This window comes from Lynx canadensis, chromosome B1, assembly GCF_007474595.2.
Source record: "Lynx canadensis isolate LIC74 chromosome B1, mLynCan4.pri.v2, whole genome shotgun sequence".
Classification (NCBI taxonomy): domain Eukaryota; kingdom Metazoa; phylum Chordata; class Mammalia; order Carnivora; family Felidae; genus Lynx; species Lynx canadensis.
The window spans coordinates 192307997-192331573 of record NC_044306.2 but is presented as its reverse complement, the minus strand read 5'-3'; the positions used below and the strand labels follow the sequence as shown (position 1 = coordinate 192331573).

The following is a 23577-nucleotide window of genomic DNA, read 5'->3' as shown; positions in this document are numbered from 1 at the left end:
TTAATAACAACTAAACATATCACTGAAATTCATATAATTTATTCAATGCAGTCTCCTATTGCTCACTTGAAGCCTAGTTGATATTAATCTCATACATAATTTGTTTTGTTTTTTTTTTAAAGAAAATCTTATTCAAACTAGGAGCTATGATTTCTAAAGGTTAGTTTACTGGTAGTGTGAAGTAGTAATTAAAAAAAAAAATTTTTTTTTTTTTTACTTATTTATTGCCAATTAGTTTGAGGGAAAATAATTCTAAAAGTGCCAAGACATTACAAGGCAGTGCAACAACTAATGTTCACCATGACACTTAATGTACCATATGTTGTTTATGAAAGTATTAGGGTATTTCAGGGTATTTTCCATCTAGAATGTTTAAAATTAAAAAATTCACTGCTAAAAAATCATAAATCGAATGACCAAGTCTCAGTTCTCATTTTTGTTGTCAGTAGCATTTGAAATCAATGATGATTTTTTTTAAAATGTTTATTTATTTTTAGAGAGAGACAGAGTGTGAGTCAGGGAGGGGCAGAAAGAGGGAGACACAGAAACAGAAGCAGGCTCCAGGCTCTGAGCTGTCAGCACAGAGCCCGACGCAGGGCTCGAACTCACAAACTGTGAGATCATGACCTGAGCTGAAGTCAGACGCTTAACTGACTGACCCACCCAGGAGCCCCTACAATGACGATTTTTAATCCAATACGTCATACATCATACATGTAGTAGGAATACAAAAATGAAGAGAGAGGTTCCTGCTTCCAAAAGATATATTATAGTGGAAAGATAAACACGGAAACAATGGCAATGCAACGAGAAATTTACTATAATGAAAGCTCTACCAGAATATCCACTGGACTTCATGGCAGAAATTTATACCAAGGGCCAATGACACGCTGTTTCATCTCTGCCCACATTTGATCTTGTTTTGTATAGGACTGGTAAGCTCTTCCTGTATTTTGGAATTTAGAAGGTTTTTACTTTGGGCCTAGATTAAAGTGGAAATTAAAAAAAATGATATGCTAGCGTTATTTCTACCTGTTTTTAACAGTGTGCCAGGGCAAAAAAGAATCACTGGTACAAGCAATGCATGACTTACTTCCTCCCAGTTTCTGAGGTTCAGAGTATTTATACAAATCTGTAGAAATGAAAGTACACAAAGAAATATCTCTAATATTTGAAACACCTGGCTGGAATGTACAATGGAGAGATAAATGGGAATGTTTCCTTTGGGGTAACTATATTTTAAGTTAGTCTAGAGTTTGTGGAAGAGAGGGCAGGAAAATGATGAATATGGAAACTGACTTATGAAGAACAATCAAAAAGATGAAAAGATTTCCATGGAAAACATAAGGTTAGAGAGACATAATAGTTTCAATAAATATTTACAGCACTAGTAGAAGGACTAAATTGCTGCAGATGGGAGGAAATACTCTTAAAGATTAGCATGGAAAACAGAAGTCTTAAAGATAAAATAATTTCTATAAATTATTTATAGTACTGTTAAGTAAAACATTGTTGCAGATAGAAAAAATGAAAATGAAGGATGGCTATTTCAGATATATGACCTTAATTGTCAGAGCTGTCAAACAAAGATTTTTTGCAAGTATTTACTGTCAATCAGCGGTTGAATTACCATCTCTTACAGTAGAGAATAAAAGAACCCTATACTGGGGCAGAGGCTGGATAGGATATTCTTTTGAGTATCTTTTTCTTTGCTTAAATGGCTAATTCTATTCTGCCAACTGTTTTTGCCTATTCTTCTACATAGTTGTGTTTTTCTCGTTTGCTGCAGTTTTGTTCTGTTAGTTGAATGGTTGCCAGTTACATCAGTTATAAATACTATCTCCATTTGAGGCTTGAATTTTCACTCTGTTCATAGTGCCTTTATAATACTTAAGTTCATTTCAATACAATAAAATTTACAACATTGCTATACGGATTGTTATTCTTGCATCTTAAGAAATTCTTCCTTCTTATTTTGAGTTTGGTAGGATGTAATTGTTTATATTTTCTTTCAGTTTTTCTTTTCACATTTAATCCTTGAGCCCACTTGAATTACTTTTGTGAGTGGTGTAAAATAGGAATCATCTTTTTTCTTTATGGGGTACTACAATGGGTAACCAGTTCCCCTGGAACCATTAATTCAATATGCCATCTTTCCCAGTGATTTATAATGACATCTCTGTCTTATACCAGATTCCACCAATGTTTGGAGAGTTTCCGGATTGCTAATTTGTTCTACTCATTTTTATATGGTCAGCAGAACCACGTTTTAACTTTACTGCACCAAGTAAGTGTTCATACATTTTAGAGTGACTCCCTCAGCCACCCTTAGTTTTTCTTAGCTCTTTAAGTATTGCTCATAAATTTTAGGATTGGCAAGTCATTTCTGACAATAAACCCTATGAGAATTTTAACGGGAATGACTGAATCTGTAAACATATTAAGCATGAAATGACATCTTTTAGAGTCTGTCCATCCATTTAAAATACAATTGCTTATTTTGGGAGTCTTATTTGTGTCCTTCACTAGTTTTATGTTATCCATAAGGTTTTAAATGGTTTATTAGTTTCATTCTTAGATGTTTTGGTGCATTTACTGCTTTTGTTGCTATTGTAAATAAGATTTTTTAAACACAGGATTGTCTAACTAGGTGGTTGCTGATATGCAGTAATATATACTGATCTTGTGAGCAGTACCTTTTTGGAGCTTTTTATCAGTTCTGATAAAAGTTATCCTATTCTTTCATAACTTCTACATCCATAACCATATTATTTATAAGTCACCACAATTTTGTTCATTCCTTATAACACATTATTTATTATTCCTTATTTTCATACTTCCATTTTTTTCTCATCATGTTACAGAAGTCAGGACTTCTTATGGTCAGGGAAAATGTTGAAAATTGGCAACAGTGTACATTGTTGTCTTGTCCATTACTTTAACTCATTAGGTTACAATATTTTTGGTAGTGCCAGTGCCCATTTACTGTTAATTTTTATAAGTATTTTTTATTATAAATGTATCAGCTTTTGTAGAATTTTTTAATGTATATATTAGGATGATACATTTCTTTTCTTTTTTCTTTTTCTTGGTAATGTGGAAAATCATGGAGGTTTTTCAAATGTGGACTCATCCATGCCTCCCTGTCATTATTTATTATGTTTTTACACTTCACTGTATTCAATTTGCTAGTATTTATTTAGGATGTTTGCACCTATGTTTGTAAGTAAGACTGGTTTGCAAATTTCTTTCTTTTGCTATTCTGTCTGGTTTTGGTATTAAGATTAGATCAATATTTCTTTCTTTTCTATTCTTTAAGATAGTCTACAAAAGACAAAAATTATCTGTTGCTTTAACTATATGAACCTTATAAAACCATTTGTGTTTGATAATTTAAAGATTAATAAGTTACACTAACTGCCTATAAATTGTCTACATTACTTACGGTTAGATTAGGTATTAAACTTATGGATTACATAATCTAATTTGAGTAAATCAACTCACAAAATGAACAATGGGCTTAAATGAGTACTGTTAAGACATAAAGTGAGAATAATATGAAAAATGTAAGCACTAGCAAATAAACAAAGGAAGAAGACTGCTACTGCTAGTGTGAGCACTTTACTGATTATAGGTAAGAACAGTGAATTCAGGCCAAAAATTTTAATTCTTAAGAAAACCATTTAAAATATGGATTTATAGCTTCTATCATGACTAATAAAATTCTCCCAAAGTCTATACTGTGTAATAAGATACTGGCAGTGAAGTCATGATTAGCAAGACATTTAAAAATTGTTTATAACATCTTTACTTCAACCTTAAAAATTTTAATTTGTGGAAAGATTAGTGCAGATATTGATGTGTATACATACACACACAAATCCACACATAAATGCCTCAAAGGATATATGCTCCATTTTTTTTTTTTTTTTAAGATTTGGTGTGCAAGTATGCAAAGTTAGAGCCTACCCATCTATACCATAGCAGAATGGTTTTATTAAAAAAATCTAATTTCATTACTGTCCACTTGAAGCAATCTAGCAGCTCTCTGTGGTCCTAAGAAAGAAAATCTTATTATTTCCTACATAGTTTTCTCATAATCTGATCCTTATTTCTTTGGCTTAATCTATTAACATTCTCTCCCTTGCTCTCTATGGTACAAGCCACATTAGACTAAATGGTTCCTATCCTGAAGTATGAGCACTGAAATTACATAAGACAAGAAGTTATCCCCCCAAATCATCAAGAAAACTATTTACGGTATAGATTTATATATACTATCATTACTGATGGTTTTCAACCATCAGATGAAAAGGATTTTCACACACATATTTGTGCACTTTGCTGAGAATAGCACAGTCATTTAAATAATTTACTTGTTTTCTACATATAGTTGGGTCTGCCTTATCACTTAAGTTCACAGAATCACAGAATGTAAAGATTGGAAATTTACTTTTAAAATGTCATTTATTCCAGCCACTCATCTGATGCTTTTGTAAACCTCTAATGATAAGGGAACCACTTTCCACTTGGAGAAATGTCTGATCCTTAGAAATATTCTTTCATAAATGGACCTGAAATCTGTTTCCATCTAATTTCCAGATCCTAAATCTACTCCTGGGTTATTCAAAGAAAGTTCCATCCTACTTTAGTCTAATGGCCATACAAATATTTACAGATCACTATGTTACTGCTAAGGCTTCTCTTCTGTGGTAGTAAGGAACAGGAGGTACAGAGTATGGAGGCCAGGGTTTGGCTATCTTTTATGAGTTGGTTAGCTCATATTTGACTTTCACACTGCTCTAATTAGTTTGTTATTATTACTGCCAAGTAACAAATGAGGAAACTAATGCTCCAATAGGTAAAGTTACCTTTTCAAGTAAGTTGCAGAGCTGAGATTTCAACTACAAGTTTGTTAGACACCAAAGGCTATGTTTCAGTATTGTTACAACACTCAACTGCCTCCCACAAAGAGCTCAAAGAGGGTATGAAACATGGAAGAGCAAAAAGAAAGCAAGCAAAACTCTAAAAATCCTATACTTTCTAACTTCCAAAATTCTATGTATTGATGTATTTTTTCCTCAGGACTTATGATGTGTCATCTTGGACCTTTCTGTCTTATAAACTAATTATTATCTTAATATTTCTCAGATTTTTCTATATAAACACCCATGACCCAAAATTAGGGAAGCAAAAAGAGAAAATTATTTCCATATTTCATCCCCTTTCAATTTTAATCTGTCTCATATAATGAAAAGACTATCTTTTTAAACATTGACTAGGTACTCTTCTTTAGAACTCCAAAACACACTGCCTTCTGTGATCAAACTTAATGCTGATATTTTCCTGTCTTCAAGGATTGACAACACGATCCCTAACTTGTGTTAACAAAAGACACTTGTTCTCTCTTCTCCAGGCAAAGCTTATTTGGCATCTGCCACAAGCATTTAAAAGGCCCTTCCTTCCTTTCCTCTGTGAATCATCACTCTTCCTTCAATTAAGTATTAGATAAGTCCAACATACCTTTCATCATTCAGGACTCCTATGAAAAATGTATCTCTATATAGTTAACTGTGTGATTATATTATATTTATCACATATATTAACTTTTCTCTTTCCCAGTTACATTATAACTAATTGATGAAGTATCAATTTATTTTTATTTTTCACTTAAGTATAAAAAACTGAACAGCAAGTGCTTAATTAATATTCTCAGCTGTACATTTTAAAAATATGTTTTTATGGGATGCCTGGGTGGCTCAGTTGGTTAAGCATCTGACTCTTGGTTTCAGCTCAGGTCATGATCTCATAGTCGTGAGTTCAAGCCTCGCATTGGGCTCTGCTCTGACAGTGCAGAGCCTGCTTGGGATTCTCTCTTTTCTCTCTCTCTCTCTCTCTCTCTCTCTCTCTCTCTCTCTCTCTCTCCTTCTCTTCCTCCCTCCCTCCCTCCCTCTCCCTCTCTTTCTTAGTGCTCTCTTTCTCTCTCTCCCTCCCTCTCTTTCTCTCTCTCTCGGACCCTCCCCTGCTCACTTGCTCTCTCAAAAAAAATAAAACTAAAAAAAAATTTTTTAATTAAAGAATACAAATGATTCTCTTACCATATACTTTATTATGAAAAGAGACAAAGAGCAACTCAAATTTCCTCTCATATAATAAACAAAGTCAAATGCAATATAAAATTCAGCACTTCTCTCTAGTTCATATCACATAGGCCAATTACACATAATATGACTTCTAAAATATATTTCTTTATGAATATAAGGTTTATATATATTAAATAATACTAAAACAAAGCATTATGTTTTACACACACACACACACACACACACACACACACACACACACACACACACAGTCTTACCTTGCTGAGTGTTTTGTTCTTGCATTCGATTCACAGTGAGGTCTAAGGGGCCTTCCTGCTCTTCCTGAAGGGAGTTTTCTGCTTGATTCATTTGGATACTTTTACATATTAGACTTGGTCCAATTGAACCATTTCTATTTTCTTGAATTTTACCGCTTTTTGAAATATACTCAATTGCAAACTGACGTATCATCTTTTTCATTAATTCCTGAGCAACTAAGGGAATGTTAGGATCACAGTTCTGAGGAAGATCTAGGGAAGAAATAAATATGATAAGCATTAAAAAAGAGAAATGCAAAATACCAACACTTAAATTTATTTTTATTAAAAATTAATGGTTTCAGAAGTCTTTTAGTTCAGTCCACAATGGCTAATGGTTTCTAGGACTTAGCAACAGAAACCTTGTAGATTTAATTAGTATTACATCAACCCAAAACTTGGCATATTTAATCATTTCTTAAAAACAAACACTTTTGGTTCCAAACTAAAATACAGACAAAGGATTAGAGAAGCAAAACAGCTTATTTTCAGTTTTAATTCAAAGGTATTCTACTAGATATTAAAACACAATGTGAACATAAATTGTAACTAGGCAATTTCTAACTTAATATACAAAGTGCATGTATTAACTATTAAACAAAACATCTAAATTCTTATAACTATTACCATTAAAATTTTCAATTCTATCAAATATGTATTCTATATAGAATCCTATATAGAATAACCTGAAGGTCATCAAAAATTTTTCTTTCCTCAACTTACACTGAGAAATTCCAATCATAAAGAAAAGGTAAAGAACTCTACAGTGACACAGGCAGCTTCTACCAAGATTCAAGAATTGTTAGTATTCGACCATACTTAGTTTTTAAACTTTTCTGTTTGCAGAACCACTGAAAGCAAATTTAGAATTATGACATTTCACTCCTAAATATTTCAGCATGTATCTATTAAGACTCTCCTATAAAAACGGCAATACCATTATTGAGGGTCTTAATCAATTCTTGACCTCAAAACATGTTGATCTGCTATAACTATAATGAAGGTCAGCAATGATATACAATTCTGGTTGAACTTGTACAAGAGGTAAAACAACTGAATGATTTATATAAGAGGTGTGGAATAAGGACAGACTACTTGTAAACACAGTATAGTGATAAGGAGTTTTGGTATTGGGGAGACTAGGTAGTGGTGGTTTTTCTACACGCATGCTTCTGGCCTCCAATCCTTTTATTTATTCTGCTCCTTCAGAGGTAGACCTATTGGTAAATTGGAAAGGATTAACTATGCAGATGTGATTAGGCTGCATACTTCTTCCTCTTAGAATTGAACCTTGAGATACTAAGCCTTTGCTCCTTAAATACCTTAACTCTTACCCAGGCAGATAAGTGTTATTTGAATAGGCATGCCTTGATCCAGGGCTGTCTGAGACTGAAGGATTAAGTCTCTTTAGTTTTGGGGTTCAGTATTAGCTGAAGCACATGTCTAAGAGATTTGAAGACACGTTCCCCAAAACATCTACTGTTATAGATCCATGACTCTAAAATACAAGGGTGGGGGGGCGGCAGTTTGCCTGGGTGGCTCAGCTGGTTGAGTGTCTGACTCTTGATTTCGGTTCAGATCATGATCCCAGGGTCGTGGGATTGAACCCTGCATCAGGCCCCATGCTGAGTGTGGAGCCTGCTTAGGATTCTCTCTCTCTCTCATTCTCTCCCTCTCTCTCTCTCTCTCTCTCTCCACCCCCCAACAAGCTCTCTCGCCAGCTTGTGTATGCTCTCTCTCTCTAAAATAAAAAATATAGATAAAAAAAAATTTTTAAGTGTGAAATGGTTTAAAAACATGTACTATTTGGAGGTGAGGAGAAGCAACAAACTGTCTCTACCATGACCACTACCAAATCTGATAGCAAAATGTGATCTAGGCTGAAATGAATCTATTTATAGTCCCGCAGAAGTATCCATATATTTGATCACAGGGTACTGTTTTGGGCCTGCTGGAGATGTTACATAATAAACACCTGGTTATATTACCTCTTTCAAAACAAAAAAATTAAATTCTCAAAAAAACATCTGAGAGAAGAACTGTGGATCTATAAAAAAAAATAACATTTTAGCCTTCACATTTATTCATTTAGAACCCAATAGGGAAGAGAGGCACTACTGTTTTTAAGTACTGGGGGGAAAAAAGGCGTAGCTAGGTTGCAATCTTAGCCATGTTTATGAGCTCAGGGTAATCACATACTCCTCTACGTTTTAGTTTCTCTGTTCATAAAAATGGAAATAACAGAATCTTAGAAATCATAATAGAGCTTGCTCACAGGATATTTTAAAGTTACACAGGATTGGAGATAAAATACTGATTTCCTGTACTTGGCACATTTTAACAGTCTAGTAAACATTAGCTATTAAGATGCAGACTGAGCAGTTGTATTTTATTTAAGTCACAAACTGCCAAATAAGTAAAAATATTAACTAGGTTAGCATAAAATTATTAACTAATAGAAAAATAGAAAGGACCTAATTTCTAAGTACATGTAAATACATTTTGGTCCAGAATAGGCGATATTAGCACATGTACCTTAAATGACGTGATTCACTAAAACAAGAAATTTTCATGTTGTATACATAGGGATTCCCAGTATGTATCATTTCTTGATTATTACCTACAGGAATTGTTAAAGGCTTCTGTGAACATTCTTTTCCATCTTTTTTCAAGCCTAATTTTGCTTTGTAATATGTGAGAAAAGGAGATACTGGATTTACTTCTAGGTATTTTGTTTAACTATCCTACAATTTATTGAATGATGTCAACTTATAAATTCAAAATAATTAAATTTACCAAAAAAAGAACAGAAACATATCTGGATTCATGTCATCTCCCTAGGGCTACAACTTTAGGGTTGAGTTTATAGCTAAGTTTAAAGCAGAATACATAATGCTGCCTATTCTTTTCATGTACTCAGTTTTGGCCCTTTGTATTGGGGAATACGTGTATGTTTAATTAATTAAAAAAGAGAAAGACAAAGAGACCAAGAAAATGCTGCTGATTAGTCACTGAGCCCTTTAGATTATGTGCACAAGCAAATGAGTTAACTAGAGATACAGACCAGGAATCATAATGTTTTTAAAGGTCAGGCAAGTAATATTTGGCTAGAAGAGAGAATGCTGCCACATGGAAATAGTGTCTATTGCCCCAAGAAGACAAAAACAACTTTTTTCCCGTCTCCTCATTTTTCAAATTTAACTAATTCAAAGTTTAACAAGCTCTTTGTAATAGCCAGTTTCAAGATGCTTCCTCAATGATTCCAACTCCTGGTTTCATTCTGTTGTGTACTCTCTTCCATGTTACACCAGCTGTGGTATGGGTGATCAAGAGCATACTAAAGAAGCATGTCACTTCCAAGATTAAGTTATAAAAGAATAAAGTATCAAGTAACTCTTGAATGTTAGTGTTTCTTGTCACCCCATACCCTCACTCCCCATCCCCTATTCTGTCCTTCAATCTCTCTTATTACTCACTCCAGAGGAGACCATACTGTTAGAAGCTCTATAGAGAGACTCACATGGAGAGGAACTGGTCTCCTGCAAACAACCAATGAATGAACTTGGAAGAAGATACTCTAGCTCAATCAAATCCCAGATGACTGTAACCCTAGCTGACCCTTTGATTGCAGCCAAGTGAGAAACCACACTGGAAACATCCAGCTATGCTGCTCTGAGGGTCCCAGCTCAGAGAAAATGTGAGATAATAAATGTTTGCTATTTTAAACTGCCAAATTTTGGGGATAAATGGCAAAAATAAATAAAACAAATTTTGGTACGTGTTAGTTGAGATATTGCTGTAAGAAAAATGCATGTTTGGCTTTAGAACCAGGCAGTGGGCTTTGGGGAGAACTAACATTGTAAATTGAACAGTACAGAAGAAGTTGCTAATAGGAGCTTCATGGTCTTTGATAAGGTGTGTACAGTGAGGATTTGTAGGACAATGATGTAAATGTTATTGGAAAGTAGAAGAAAGAATATACTTATTTTGTAGTGGCAGAAAGTTCTATAACACTATTGTTTACAGTAACCTGGAGAGTAGAAAATGTAAGCAATAAATTAGGTGATCTATCTAGGGAAATTCCTAAGGAAAGTGTTGAGATGCCCTCTGGTCTCTTGCTAATTATATAAAATGTAAGAGGAGAGCTATACTAAAGGGAGTATTGTTAAACAAAAAGAAACCAGGTCTTGATTATTTTGAAATTTTTCAGTGTGTGTGTGTGTGTGTGTGTGTGTATTGTACACACACACAATACACACACATACATACATACATACATACATACATACAGCAAATGAGGCTAAAATGAAAAAAGGTTGAGCAAAGATCAAATCGGGGGAATAGCCAGGAACACGGCTTCAAAAGGGTGGTTTTTCTCCCGATTTGACTCTCTTAATGTTGTGGGACTCATGTGAATTTTTAATTTTAATTTTTTTGTGAGTGGGGTGCATCATTTCTTTAAACAAAAGAACTCTGGAATTAACCAAATCTTTGCAGGAAGTGTCTATTCAAGAATATTAGCTAGATCTTGGTAAGAATAGTAAGAATGTTTTCAGTTGCTCTATTCCTACTCTCCCTTCCTACTTCTGAGGTAGCCTGTTCCCAGGCAAAGACAAACAATGTTATGGTTCTAGATATTTAAAGCGATCCCTGTCCAACCATCAGCTGACCACTAAGCTAACCAAGCAGAGATGTTACAGCCACACAATACAAAGAATACTGACTTTAATGACTTCATAGAATAGATCAGAAAAGTTATTAAACAAACAAACAACATATAGCAACAACGAACTCTGAGGTGGAGAATAATCTGATTTCTACCAGTGCCAAACTGTAGTATTTAAAATATCCAGTTTTTTAAACAAAACATTATGAGAAATGCAAAAAAACAAATAAAAAACAAAACAAACAAACAAACAAAACAAGGAAATATGGCCCATACACACAGGAAGAAAACAGCCAACAGAAAATGTCTCTGAGGAAGCCCAGATGTTGAAATTACTGGACAAAAACTTAAAATCAGACATTTTCAATATATTAAAAAAACTAAAGGAAACCATGCATAAAGGAATAAAGGAAAGTATCAGGAGGATATCTCAGCAAATAAAAACAAAGTTTTTAAAAAGAACCAACTAGAAATTATTGAAAAGTACACTAATTAAAATGCAAAATTTGGGGTGCCTGGGTGGCTCAGTCAGTTAAACATCTGACTTCGGCTCAGTTCATGATCTCACAGTTTGTGAGTTTGAGTCTCGCATCAGGCTTGCTGCTGTCAGCACAGAGCCCGCTTTGGATCTTCTGTTTCCCTCTCTCTCTCTCTGTCCCTCCCCCACTTGCACTCTTTCTCTCTCAAAAATAAATAAAACATTGAAAAAATAAAATAAAATAAAATAAAATGCAAAATTCACTAGGTTGGATACAACAACAGATCTGAACTGTCAGAAAAAAGAATCAATGAATTTGAAGATAGGCTCATTGATATTACCCATTCTGAGGAGAGAGAGAGAAAGCCCATTGATATTAGCCATTCTGAGAGAGAGAAAAGAAGGTAGGAAGAGTGGGAAGGAAGCAAAGAAGGAAAAAAGGAACGATGGACAGACGGGTGGTAGGTAGGTGAGGGGAGGGGGAGGGTAAAGGAGGGAAGGAGGAAGGAAAAAAAGAAAGAAAAATAAGTAAGAGTCTCAGAGACCTATGGAATACTATCAAATATACCAACATTACAAATGGTAGTCCTAGAAGGAGAGGAGAGAAAGAGGCACAAAGAATAGTGGAAGAAATGATGGCTAACAATGTCTCAGATTTGATGAAAAACCGTATCTACAAATCCAAGAAGCTCAATAAACACCAAGTAGGGTAAACTCAAAGAAAGCTACATTTTAAAGCAACTTAATCAAGTGGTCAGAAACCAAAGAGCAAGTCCTGAAAGTACCAAGGAAAAAAACCTCAATTCATCACATACAAGATCCTCAATGAGATTAAGTGCCAATATCACACCAGAAACGATGAAGGCCAGAAGGCAGTGAGATGAACTACTCAAGGAAATGAAAGAAAAGACTGTCAACTAAGAATTCCATATTCTGCAAAAGTATCCTTTAAAGACACAGGAGAAATTTAGACACTCTCAGATAAACAAAAACAGAAAACTTGCTGCAAGCAGACCTGACCTAATAAAAGGACACTGGACAGTAACTCAAATCCCCACAAAGAAATAATAAGCATCACTGCAGTAACTACATAGGTAAAAATACAGCATAAATATATTTTTTGCTTCTAACTGTTTTTCCTATCTAATTTAGAATGTAACTGCTAAAGCAATAATTGCAAATATCTCTCAGTGGACAATGTATGAAGATGTAACATGGAGAACAAAAGCAGCACAGAGAAAGGGAAATGAAATGGAGACATATAGGATATTTTTTATATACTACTGAAATTAAATTGGTATTAATCTGAACTAGACTATTGTCTATTAGGATGCTAACTGTAATCCTCAGACAACCATTAAGAAAATACCTGAAAAAATATAGTAAAATACACAACAAAGGAATTAAATATCTATTGAACACAAAAGAAAGTAATAATGGAAACAGAGAAAACAAAGAAATAAGACAGATTGAAAACAAATAGCAAATGCTAGATGTAAATCCTACCTCATCAGTAATTACCTTAAAGGTAAATGGAAAAGCAGAGATTGGCAAAATGTATTAAAAAGAATAACCCAACTATATGTGGTCAAAACAGACTTTTTTTTTTTAAGAGAGCAAGTGAGCAGGGGAGAGGGGCAGGGAGAGAGAGAGAGAAATAGAGAATCTTAAGCAGCCTTCATGCTCAGTGTGGAGCCCAATGTGGGGCTCGATTCCACGACCCTGGGATCATGACCCCAGCCAAAATCAAGAGTTGAACACTCAACTAACTGAGCCACCCAGGTGCTCCAAAAGACAGACTTTAAATTCAAAGATGGAAAAATTCTGAAAGAAACAGGACGGGGGGAAAAAATCCCATTATGCAAACAGTAACCAAAAGAAAACTGGTGTGGTTCTACTGATACCAGGCAAAATCTATTCTATGACAAATATCGTCCATAAAAATGGAGGTCACTTTATAATGATAAAGGTTCAATCTATTGAGAAGTTATAATAATTATAAACATATATGTACCTAACAATAGAGTCCAAAAATACATGAAGACATAACAATTAAAGGGAGACATAAAATATTCAATACTAACAGTTGGAAACTTCAATAAAACACTTTTAATAATGGATAGAAAAACCAGAAAATAGATCAACTAATAGAAGACTTCAACAACACTATAAATCAACTAGATCTAACAAACATATATGGAGCACTCCATTCCCAAAACAGCAGAATATATATTTGTGTCAAGTGCAGGTAGAAATTCTCCAAGATAGACCATATGTTAGGCCACAAAACAAAAAGATTAAAAACTTAAAAAGTCTGTTCTCCAACATCAAAGAAATGAAAAAGAAACAAGTAACAAAAGGAAATTTGGGAAATTCACAAATATGAAAATTTAAAAAAACATATTCCTAAACACCAAATGAGTAAAATATTGGGTCACAAAAGATATTAGAATATACTGAAATTTGAATGAAAAGGAAAATACAACATACCAAACAGTATGAGATGCAGCTAAAGCAGAGCTTGGAGGGCAATTTATAGCTGTAAAAAAACATATTTTTAAAGAAATTCATACCAAAAACCCATTAGCCTAACCTGCCTTGAGAGTAAATGAATTGAAAACTAAACTCAAAGCAAACAAAAAGGAAATAAATAAAAGGTCAGAGCAGAAAAAAAAAGAACAGAAAAACAACAGAGAAGATCACTGAAACCAAAGGTTGGTTCTTTGAAAAGATCAACAAATTTATAAACCTGTCACTAGACTGACCAAGAAAAAAAAAAAAGAGAAGATTTAAGTTGTTAAAATCAGGAATAAAGGAAGAGACATCACCATTAACCTTAAAGAAACGTAAAAGAGAATCAGAAAATACCATTAAAAATCATACATCAACAAAGTAGATATCCTAAACTAATATAACACTATGTTAGCTACATAGTAATAAAAGTAAAATTTAAAAAAAGAAAAAAAACCTAGATATCCTAGACAAAATGGCTAATTTCCTATAAAGGCACACACTGCCAAACTGACTCAAGATGTAATAGAAAATCTAAATAGATCTGCAATAAATAAAAAAAACATTGAATAATTAAAAAACTTGCCACAAAGAATAGCCCAGGGACAGACAGATTTACTGGTGAATTCTATTAGACATTAAAAAAAAAATTAACACAAATGCTTCACAAATTTTAAAAAAGGGAAGAGGAAGGAACACTTCCCAACTCATTCTGTGACAGCAACATTAGCCTAATATCAAACTAGACAAGGATATCACAAGAAAAGAAAACTACCAAGCAAAATAAAAACTATCCATTATGAAGAGACACAAAAATCCTAAATGAAATACTAGCAAACAGAATCCAGCAATACATAAAAAAGAACTATATACCAAGAATTTATCCCAAGAATGCAAGGTCAATTCAACATATAAAAACCAATTAGTCACTGTAATATAACATTAATAGAGGACAAAAGCCAAATAATCTCCATAGATGTAGAAAAGCACTTGACAAAATCCAGTAACCATTCATATACAAAACACTAAACAAGCTAGGAACAGAAGAAAACTACCTCAATTTAAGAAAGGGCACCTATGAAAAATCACAGGTAACATCATATTTAATGGTGAAAGATCAAAAGCTTTCCCCTCTAAGATCAGGAACAAGACACAAGACAAAGATATATATTTTCACCACTTTTATTCATATACTACTCACTATTCACTTTCATTCATATACTAGAGGTTCCAACCAAGGCAATTAGGTAAGAAAAATAAATAAAAGACATTTAGATTGGAAAGGTAGAAGTAAAACTCTGTACATAACAATCTTTTTTAAAAATGTTATTTTAATTCCACTATAGTTAACATACAGTGTTATATTAGTTTCAGGTATGCAACAAAGTGATTCATAATAAAATCTTATATAGATAAATTTCTAAGGAATCCACACACACACAATTTTAGAGATAATAATTAAGTTCAGCAAGATAACAAGAAATCATATAAATAAACAAAAATTAATTTTACTCCTATACAATGGCATTAAACATTTCCAAAATGAAATAAGAAAGTGATTCCATTTACAACAGGAACAAAGAATAAAATACTCAGAGGAGTAAGTTAACAAAGAAGTGGAAGTTTTGTATGCTAAAAATGATGAAAACTCACTTTTATTTTTTTTCTTTTTTAAAGTCTTTTTTTATTTTTAGTTTTATTTTTTTAATATATGAAATTTATTGTCAAAAAAAAAAAAGAACTGAGAACAAACTGAGGGTTGATGGGGGGTGGGAGGGAGGGGAGGGTGGGTGATGGGCATTGAGGAAGGCACCTGCTGGCATGAGCACTGGATGTTGTATGGAAGCCAATTTGACAATAAATTTCATATTAAAAAAAATTAAACACTAAAAAAAGAAATAAATAAATAAACATTAAAAAATAAAATAAATAAAAACCAAAAAAAATGATGAAACTCAAAGACAGCCTAAGTAAATAGAAATACATCCTATGTTCATGACTGGAAGATGTAATATTGTTAATATGGTAACACCCCACACAGAGATTCAATACAATCTCTACCAAAATCCCAGATGGCATTTTTGCAGAAATTGGCAGGTTGATCTAAAATGCATAAGGAAATGCAAGGAATCCAGAATAGCCAAAACATCTTGAAAAAAAAGAACTAAATTGAAAGATTAGCACTTCATGATTTTGAAAATTACTATAAAGTGAAATAATCAAGACAAGGTATTACTAGTATAAGGTTAGACATATAGATGAATGGAGTAGAACTGAGCCCCAAAATAAACCCTTACATCTACAGTCAATTTATTTTTGATAAGAGTATCAAGACAATTCAATGGGGGAAAGAAGTCTTTTAAACAAACGGTACTGGGACAACTGGATATTTACATACAAAATGAAGTTTGATCTCTACCTCATACCCTTTATAATAATTAACTGAAAATGGATCAAAGACCTAAATAGGGGAGCTAGAACCTTAAAAATCTTAGAAGAAAATATGTGTAAAACTTCAAAACCTTGGATTAAGGCACCGATTCCTTACGCATGACACCAAAAGCATAAGCAACAAAAGAAAAAAATAGATACACTAGACTTCATCAATATTAAAAACTTTTGTGCTTGAAAGGACACTACCTTTGTGAAGTGAAAGGACAGTCCACTCAATGGGCGTAAATATTTATAAATCATGTCTGATAAGAATCCAGTGTCCACAGCATATAAAGAACTCCTACAAATCAGCAATTTAAAAAAATGCCCAAATAAAAAATGGCAAATGATTTGAGTAGTTCTCCAAAGAAGATATTACTAATGGCCAATAAGTACATGAAAAAGATGCTTAACATCATTTCTCATGACAGAAAAAAATGCAAGTCAAAACCACAATGAGATATCATTTCACACCCAAAAGGATAAAGTGCTCATGAGGATATTAAGAAATCTGAACCCTCAAACACTGCTGGTGAGACTGCAACATGGTGTAGCCATTTCAGAAAACACACTGGCAGTTCTTCAAAAATGTAAACAAATAATTACCATTATGATCCAGCAAATTCCACTTCAAGGTATATACCCAAGGAAACTGAAAACATATGTCTAACCAAAAACAAGTGCATGAATGTTGATGGTAGCATTATTTGTAATAGCCAAGAAGTGGAAACAACCCAAATGAACATCAACTGGTGAATGCACGTATATAAGGATGAACCTTGAAAACATTATGCTAAATGAAGGCTGCACATGGTATGATTCTATTCATATGAAATGTCTAAAACAGACCAATCTATTGAGACAGAGAGTAAGTTTAGTGGTTGCCAGAGCCTGAGGGAGGGTAGGAAAAGGATGAGAGAGTGTTAATCTGTTAAGGGGTTTAGGATGATGAAATGTTCAGGAATCAGATAGCAGTGATGGTTGCAAAACTCAGTGAATGAGTACACTAAAACCCACTAAATTGTATACTTTTAAAATAGTTAATTTTATAATATGTGGATTATATCTCAATTAAAAAAAAAACAGAAAGGAATAACTCAGAAAGTGGAACATGACAGATCCAAGTCATAAAGAATCATTCTTAGGCCTTAAAATCAAAACAAGTTCCAACTTTTGCCCAGCTGGATTTCAGAATTGCTATGAATAGTGACCTCCATGTGTGCCCCATTTCCCCAATTCTGAAGAGTGTTTACAACAGTTATCCTATGCCTGTCCCACCACTGTCTGTTGGGTGTGTGTGGGCAGGTAACTTGCCTTTTTACTTAAAAAAAAAAAAACACAAAAAAAACCCCACTTTTTTTAAAAATTGTTTATTCATTTTTTGGAGAGAGAGCACGAGTGGGTGGAGGGGCAGAGAGAGAGACACAAAGAATCTGAAGTAGGTTCCAGGCTCTGAGCTGTCAGCACAAAGCCCAACTCGGGGATCAAAAGCATGAACCTCAAGATGACCTGAGCCGAAGTCGGTCGCTTAACCAACTGAGCCACCCAGGTGCCCCTTAAAGGTCTACAGAACAAGAGGAACTACATTTGAAGCACTGTACTTAAAGAGCTATACCCAAAGAACCCTGTTTGCACCTGGAACTAAATCAGATCACGAGATAATATGGTAGTAACGGTAAGATTTTTGGAGGTCTTGGGCAAAGATGAGTATATTTTGCAAATAGAGAGAGACGTGAATCACTGGGGACCTAAAGATTTTAACTTCCTTGTATTCACACCTTTGTTTAGTATTCTCTCACACTGATAGGTAGCATTATTTACCTAAGAGGAATAGCTGCTCTTGAAAGCAATCTAAGAATATTGATTGTGTTGTCTCAATTATGAGATCATGAATGTGGAAAATATGTCACTAATCCAAAAAAATTTTTTAAAGGCCAGGATGGTGGCATTTTTGTATGCTTTCCCCATCTCCATTTCCCTTCTCTTCATTTTGATAGCTATATTAACAACAGTTAACACAGATTTAGCACTTATAGAACTCTGACATATATTGATATCATTTAATGACAAGTATCATATCAGTGCAAATAATGATATAGTTAAAAGGGAAGCAAAGTCCTATGGAATCATTTATGGTACACAGTTTTTGCCCTTGCCTTTTATTTTTTCCCAATTTTTTTCTTCTAAACATTTCAATCTACAGAAAAGTTACAATGTACTTCCACAAAATTTTACCTCTATAAATTCAACAACTGTTGACATTTTTTTATCATTTGATTTACATATGCACAGGTTATTTCATATTTAATATGAAATACTTGAGTAATAAAGAACACTACAATACATAACTATAATGCCTTATCCCTTTCAAGAAATTTAACAAAGTGTAATGCCCTCAGCTTTCCAAATTACATCCTTTATAGCCTTTTTCTTCCTGATTTCAGTACGCAATCAAGAACCTCATGTTCTAGGGGCGCCTGGGTGGCGCAGTCGGTTAAGCGTCCGACTTCAGCCAGGTCACGATCTCGCGGTCCGTGAGTTCGAGCCCCGCGTCGGGCTCTGGGCTGATGGCTCAGAGCCTGGAGCCTGTTTCTGATTCTGTGTCTCCCTCTCTCTCTGCCCCTCCCCCGTTCATGCTCTGTCTCTCTCTGTCCCAAAAATAAAATAAACGTTGAAAAAAAAAAAAATTAAAAAAAAAAAAAAAAAAAAAAAAAGAACCTCATGTTCTAGGGGAGGCTGGGTGGCTTGGTCAGTTGAGCATCCGACTCTTGCTTGGAATTCTCTCTCTCCCTCTCTTTCTACCCCTTCTCTACTCACACATGCACTCGCTGGCTCTCAATAAATAAATAAATAAGACTTAAAAAAAAAAAAAAGAACTACATGTTCTACTTGACTATCATGTGTCCCCAGTCTTTTCTCCTGCCTTGTTGTTGTTGTTGTTGTTACTTTCATGCCATTTAGTTTATAACACGTTCCACAATCTGGGTTACATTCCTCACAATTTAGATTCAGATTAATCTTTTTTTTTTTTTTTTTAACAGGAATAATATCATAGGTGATATTCCTGCTTGGTGTATTTTATCATTTGGTCCCCGTATCAGTGATGTCATTGATGTCTTGCTTGGTGATATCCAACAAATCTCTCCATTGTGAAGTTACCTTTTCTCCTTTGTAATTAGCAATCTGTGGAGTAATACTTTTTTTTTTTTTTTTTTTAATTTTTTTTTAACATTTATTTATTTTTGAGACAGAGAGAGACAGAGCATGAACAGGGGAGGGGCAGAGACAGAGGGAGACACAGAATCTGAAACAGGCTCCAGGCTCTGAGCTGTCAGCACAGAGCCCGACGCGGGGCTCGAACTCACAGACTGTGAGATCATGACCTGAGCCGAAGTCGGACGCTTAACCGACCAAGCCACCCAGGCGCCCCTGTGGAGTAATACTTTAATGTGACTATTCTGTTTCCCAACATTCTATATTCAATTGTTTTAGCATCAATTGATGATTCCTGCCAGAATCAATTGTTACACTAAGTGATTGCAAAATGATAATTTTGTAATTCCATTATTCATTCTCTTTTATGTAGCATTATTTTTAAAAAGTGTCTCCTCTTCTGTGACCCTTATCTTTTGTTTTGTTTGTTTTTACCACTATGGACTCATGGATTGTTTCCTGTTCTCCAATGTTATCATCCATGCCATCACTATTCATTTTAATGTACAACCTGTTCCAAATTTAGCCAAAGGAAACCCCTTCAAGTTGGTCCTGTATCCTTTTGATGTATCACTTATTTGTGGGGACTTGGTGTTTGGCATAAAAGAAGATACTCCATGTCCACTTTCTACTTTTCCTGTCTCTGACTTAGAATCAACCAATATTACAAATATACTAATTTTTCCTTTTTGTGGTAGAGAGTGTTATTTAGACATCAAGGTCTGGATGTTAAGTGTGGTCACTGCTACTTGTGGTGTCACTGCTTCTAGAATCTTACAGTAGGCAAAGCTAGTAAGTACTATACATATATGGATTATATATTTGAATCATGAATTCTCAGATACCTCTAATAACACAGGACTGTTCTTTTTCTTCCCTCATTTAGTATTTCTATTCCTTTCTCTGACAGTAAAAACTCTCAGAATTACTATACCAATACCACCACTGAAAAATGTTTATCCTTAAAATATGTCCCACTGAGATTACAGTCAGACTACTAGGTTAATTATTTGAATTAATGTTTTTCCTCTGTTCTGTATTATCAATATGGTATACAGTTAGGTGTATTTGCTTTTTTTGTAGTAGTTGGTACTCAATCACAGGGTTCCCTCCCCCATCCTTGCTGATTTTATTTTTTTAATGTAAAAAATTAACATGTTTCAAAAACAAAACTATACAAGATAGGCTTTACTTATTTTCCACCACTCCCAAAGTAACCAATTTCACTAGTTTCTAGTTTATCCTTTTGTTTTTGCATAAAAATAAACAGATTAATGTATTCTTCCCTCTTACTTCTTAAAAGTGAATATATTACATACAATATGTGGTATATTTTTTCTTTTAAAAATATATACCCAGGGAATTAATCTTTTTTTTTTTTTTTTTTTGAGAGAGAGAGAGGGAAAGCACATGCACAAGTGTAAGCAGGGGAGCATCAGAGGGAGAGGGAGAGAGAATCTCAGGCAGGCTCCGTGCTCAGCACAGAGTCCACCTTGCATGACCCTGAGATCATGACCTGAGGCAAAACCAAGAGTTGGCTCCTCAACAGACTGGCCCCTGGGAATTAATCATTCTTATCAGTTCAGGGACGTTCTTCATTCTCTAGTTCTAGGTCTATCTAGCCACTATATGTTTCTACCACAGAATAGTCAACATGTGGATGGCATGTAACTGATTTCTAATACGTCACTATTATAAAACACTGAAATGAGGAATTTTGTGCATATTGTCAAACAAGTATGTTCAGGTAAATTCTAAAAAGTGGGATTACTGGATCAAAGGGTAAATTCATATGTAGGTTTTTTTTTTTGTTTTTTTTTGAGAGACAGAGAGAGAGAGAGAGAGAGAGAGAGCGCGCGCGTGCAAACGTGTGTGTGAGCAAGGGAGGGGCAGAGGGAGAGAGTGAGAATCTTAAACAGGCTCCACGTCCAGCACTGAGTCCCATGCGTGGCTTGGTCTCACGACTGTGAGGTCATGACCAGAGTCAAAATCAAGAGTCAGATGCTTAAGTGACTGACCCACTCAGGCGCCCACATATGTAGTTTTAATAGATATTGCCTAATACTGTTTGTAGGAAGTGTATCATTTTGTGCTTCCCATGTCAACGGATAAAAGTGATTGTTTCATAGGTTCCCTAACAGAGTGCTATAAGACTTTTGAATTTTGGCCAATCTAATAGAAGAGAAATGGTAACTCACTATTGTTTTAATTTGCAGTTCTATTATAAATTCAAGGGCCATTTGAATGTCTTATTTTTCTGTGTGTAATACTCTGCTCATGCCTTTTGTCAAATTCCTATTGGGTGTTTGGTCTTTCTTTCCCCCCTCTTAATTTAAAAAACTTACTTATGTAATAGGGAGATTAACTCTTTGTGACACATTTTGCAAATATTTTGTCTTTTTTTTAAATTATTTTTTACTTCATTAAAAAATTTTTTTTAATGTTTATTTGTGTGACAGAGAGTGTGTGAGAAAGAGAAAGAGAGAGAATGCACGAGCAGTGGAGGGGCAGAGAGAGAGGGAAACACAGACTCCAAAGCAACTTCCAGTCTCTGAGCTATCAGCACAGATCCCAATGCAGGGCTTGAACTCATAAACTGTGAGATCATGACCTGAGCTGAAGTTGGACACTTAACTGACTGAGCCACCCAGGCACCCCTGTCTTTGTCTTTCAACTTTGACTATGGAACTTTCTTCCTGGGTAAATTATTTTTTTCTTTCTTAATATAAATGACTCTTAAATGTAGTCAATATTTTATTTTATTACATCCAGACTTTAAGTAATATATAGAAAGCCTTTGCCCTTCATCCAGGTTATAATAGAATTAATGGATCCTTTCTTACAGTATAAAATGGTTATTTTATATTTCAATCTCTTATATCTTGTTTTTAGAAAAAGGGAGTAGGGGAGGGGAGTAGAAGGGAGAGGGGGAGAGAAGGGGGGGAGAGAGAGAGGATATTAAGCAAGCTTGCACACTCAGCACAGAGCCCAATGTGAGGCCTGATCCCATGACCCTGGGATTATGACCTGAGCCAAAATCAAGAATTGGATGCTCAACCAACTGAGCCACCGAGGCATGCCAAAGACACTTTGTTTTAACAACTGCTGCTCAACAGTGTACTGGAGGTTCCAGTTAGAGAAATTAGGCAAAAAAAAAAAAAAAAAAAAAAAAAAAAGAAAGAAAGAAAATAGAAAAATAAAGGACATACAAGCTGGGAAGGAAGAGCTGAAACAATGTCTCTTCACAGATGACATGATCCTATACAGAGTAAATCCCAAAGAATTCACACACAAAAAACTACAAGAGTTAAAAAGTGAATGCAGCAAAGTTGAATACCAAATCAAATAAACACACAAGAAACCCAACTGAGTTTCTATACAAAAATCAATGAACCATCCAAAATGGAAATTTAGAAAACAGTACCATTTACAAAGGATCCAAATACATAAGAATATATTTAACCAAGAAAAACAAAGACTTATACCTGGAAAACTTCAAAACACTTTTGAAAAAAATTAAAGATGACCTGAATAAACAGAAAGACATTAAGTCTGTGAATTGGAAGGCTTAACATTATTAAGATGGCAACATTGGGACACCTGGGTGGCTCAGTTGGTTGCGCGTCCCACTTAGGTTCAGGTCATGATCTCACAGCTTGTGGGTTTGAGCCCCACTTCGGACTCTGTGCTGACAGCTCAGAGCCTGGAGCCTGCTTCGGATTCTGTGTCTGCCTCTCTCTCTCTGCTCCTCCCCCACTTGTGCGCGCTCTCTCAAAAATAATAAACATTTTAAAAAAAATTTTAAAAAAAGATGGCAATACTATCCAGTGCCATCTACATACTCAATGCAATAAAATGTATTCAACTATACATGAG

The 23577-nt window shown here is 34.5% G+C and overlaps 1 protein-coding gene across 6 annotated transcripts in view; it reads right to left on the bottom strand.

Moving 5' to 3' along the window:
• The window catches only part of LCORL (ligand dependent nuclear receptor corepressor like), a 167421-nt gene that overhangs the window by 53327 nt on the left and 90517 nt on the right, over positions 1–23577 (bottom strand). For 5 of the 6 annotated variants that reach the window (XM_030314132.1, XM_030314131.1, XM_030314138.1 and 2 more), the window contains exon 5: positions 6362–6613. In XM_030314132.1, coding sequence (XP_030169992.1) covers positions 6362–6613 — 252 coding nt within the window. Of the gene's footprint in view, positions 1–6361; positions 6614–23577 lie in introns of those variants that run through there. The other variant, XM_030314137.1, reaches the window with a different exon arrangement.